The sequence below is a fragment of the Mandrillus leucophaeus genome, unplaced genomic scaffold (genome assembly GCF_000951045.1).
Source record: "Mandrillus leucophaeus isolate KB7577 unplaced genomic scaffold, Mleu.le_1.0 Scaffold576, whole genome shotgun sequence".
NCBI classification, from domain to species: Eukaryota; Metazoa; Chordata; class Mammalia; order Primates; family Cercopithecidae; genus Mandrillus; species Mandrillus leucophaeus.
In genome coordinates this window covers 144,526-146,428 of record NW_012106208.1, presented here as the reverse complement: position 1 = coordinate 146,428, position 1,903 = coordinate 144,526, and the positions used below count along the sequence as shown (strand labels likewise).

General features: G+C 42.9%; 1 protein-coding gene across 1 annotated transcript in view; it reads left to right on the top strand.

Annotated features, from left to right (window-relative positions):
- Nucleotides 1-1,903, top strand: part of LOC105552828 (Fanconi anemia group D2 protein-like) — a 119,154-nt gene that overhangs the window by 14,240 nt on the left and 103,011 nt on the right. The window contains exon 3 of the mRNA XM_011998598.1: nucleotides 1,176-1,243. Coding sequence (XP_011853988.1) covers nucleotides 1,176-1,243 — 68 coding nt within the window. The remainder of the gene's footprint in view (nucleotides 1-1,175; nucleotides 1,244-1,903) is intronic.

Below are 1,903 nucleotides of genomic sequence, written 5' to 3'. Positions count from 1 at the left end.
CTCGGCCTCCCAAAGTGCTGGGATTACAGGTGTGAGCCACTGCACCTGGCCAATCATGGGTTTTCTAAACAGAGGCAATGAAGATTAGAAATGACAGGACCATCCATCTTGAGACAAAGTTGAAATTGCTTTTTAGAAAATGGTACAGCCAGGCCGCACATGGTGGTTCACGCTTATAAATCCCAGCACTTTGGGAGGCCGAGGCGGGCAGACTGTCTGAACTCAGGAATTCCTGACCAACCTGAGCAACATGTCTCTACTAAAATACAAAAAATTAGCTGGGCATGGCGGCGTGCGTCTGTAGTCCCAGCTACTCAGGCGCCTGAGTCAGGAGAATTGCTTGAACCCGGGAGGTGGAGGTTGCAGTGAGCCAAGATCACGCCACTGCACTCCAGCCTAGGTGACAGAGTGAGACTCCGTCTCAAAAAAAAAGGAAAAAGAAAAAGAAAATGGTACAGTCTTTGGTCCTCATTGCTACCTGTTAAGTAAAGCATTTCTAATCCTTTCATTAGAAAAAATGTTATATACTATTATTTCTTTTGTTTTCTTATGAAAAAATAAATATCCAGAAAGCAACTATATCAGTGTCAGAGTAATTTCAAAAGAAAATTTATAGAGCCATGTAAGATTGTGTTTTGGGGGAACAGATTATTCTATCTTGCTAAGGTTATGGCAGGTCTTTTTTAGAGCACTTAGTGGCTATCTGCTATCAAAGCTAAGTCTTTTATGTAGGTTTAGAAGATTTGAGTCTAGGCCGGGTGCGGTGACTCACGCCTATAATCCCAGCACTTTGGGAGGCTGAGGCAGGCGGATCACGGGGTCAGGATGTCGACACCATGCTGGATAATACAGTGAAACCCCATCTCTACTAAAAATAGAAAAAAATTAGCCAGGCGTGGTGGCGGGTGCCAGTAGTAACAGCTACTTGGGAGGCTGAGGCAGGAGAATCACTTGAACCTGGGAGGCGGAGGTTCCAGTGAGGCAAGATCACCCCACTGCACTCCAGCCTGGGTGACAAGAGCAAGAGTCCACCTCAAAAAAAAGAAAAAAGATTTTATTTGTGATTGAAAGAGAGTCAAAAATATTTTTATTGGTTTTATCAGGAAGAAACGGGTTTTTAGAGAAGGAAAACTATGGTAGGAAACTGGTGACCAGCTCTTCTTTTTTCTGCATAGCTGTGGACCAAATAGCTTTCCAAAAGAAGCTCTTTCAGACCCTGAAGAGACACCCTTCCTATCCCAAAGTATGTATTTTTCCCCTGGTATTTTTGCTTGTGCCAGCATAACTCTAGAATTTGGAATTTAAGGACACTGGTATAAAGTTGAGTGGGCTAAAATGATTTTTAACAGCAAATATTAAACTAAAAATTTATTCTTTTTTATTTTTTAAATCTCCTTATTAAGATAATAGAAGAATTTGTTAGTGGCCTGGAGTCTTACACTGAGGATGAAGACAGTTTCAGGAACTGCCTTTTGTCTTGTGAGCTCTGCAGGATGAGGAAGCCAGGTGTGGAGAGGAGGCATGGAATCTTGCTGAAATTCAGTGTGTTCCGCTAATTGCGTGGGCCTGGAGAGGGAGAGCGCAGTTGTTTCAAATTTCATTTTTGGTGTAAGCTCTCTTTTCCTCAAAGTAAACCTAACTTTGAAATTCCTAAGCTTGTGGTTATGAGCCTAACAATCAGTGTTTTCTAGAATGTGTTTCACCTGTGTTGACAGAATTTCTTTTTTTTTCGTTGTTTGAGATGGAGTCTTGCTCTGTCACGCAGGCTGGAGTGCAGTGGTACGATCCTGGCTCACTGCAAGCTCCGCCTCCCAGGTTCATGCCATTCTTCTGTCTCAGCCTCCCGAGTAGCTGGGATTACAGGGGCACGCCACTATGCCTGGCTATTTTTTTTTTTTTTTTT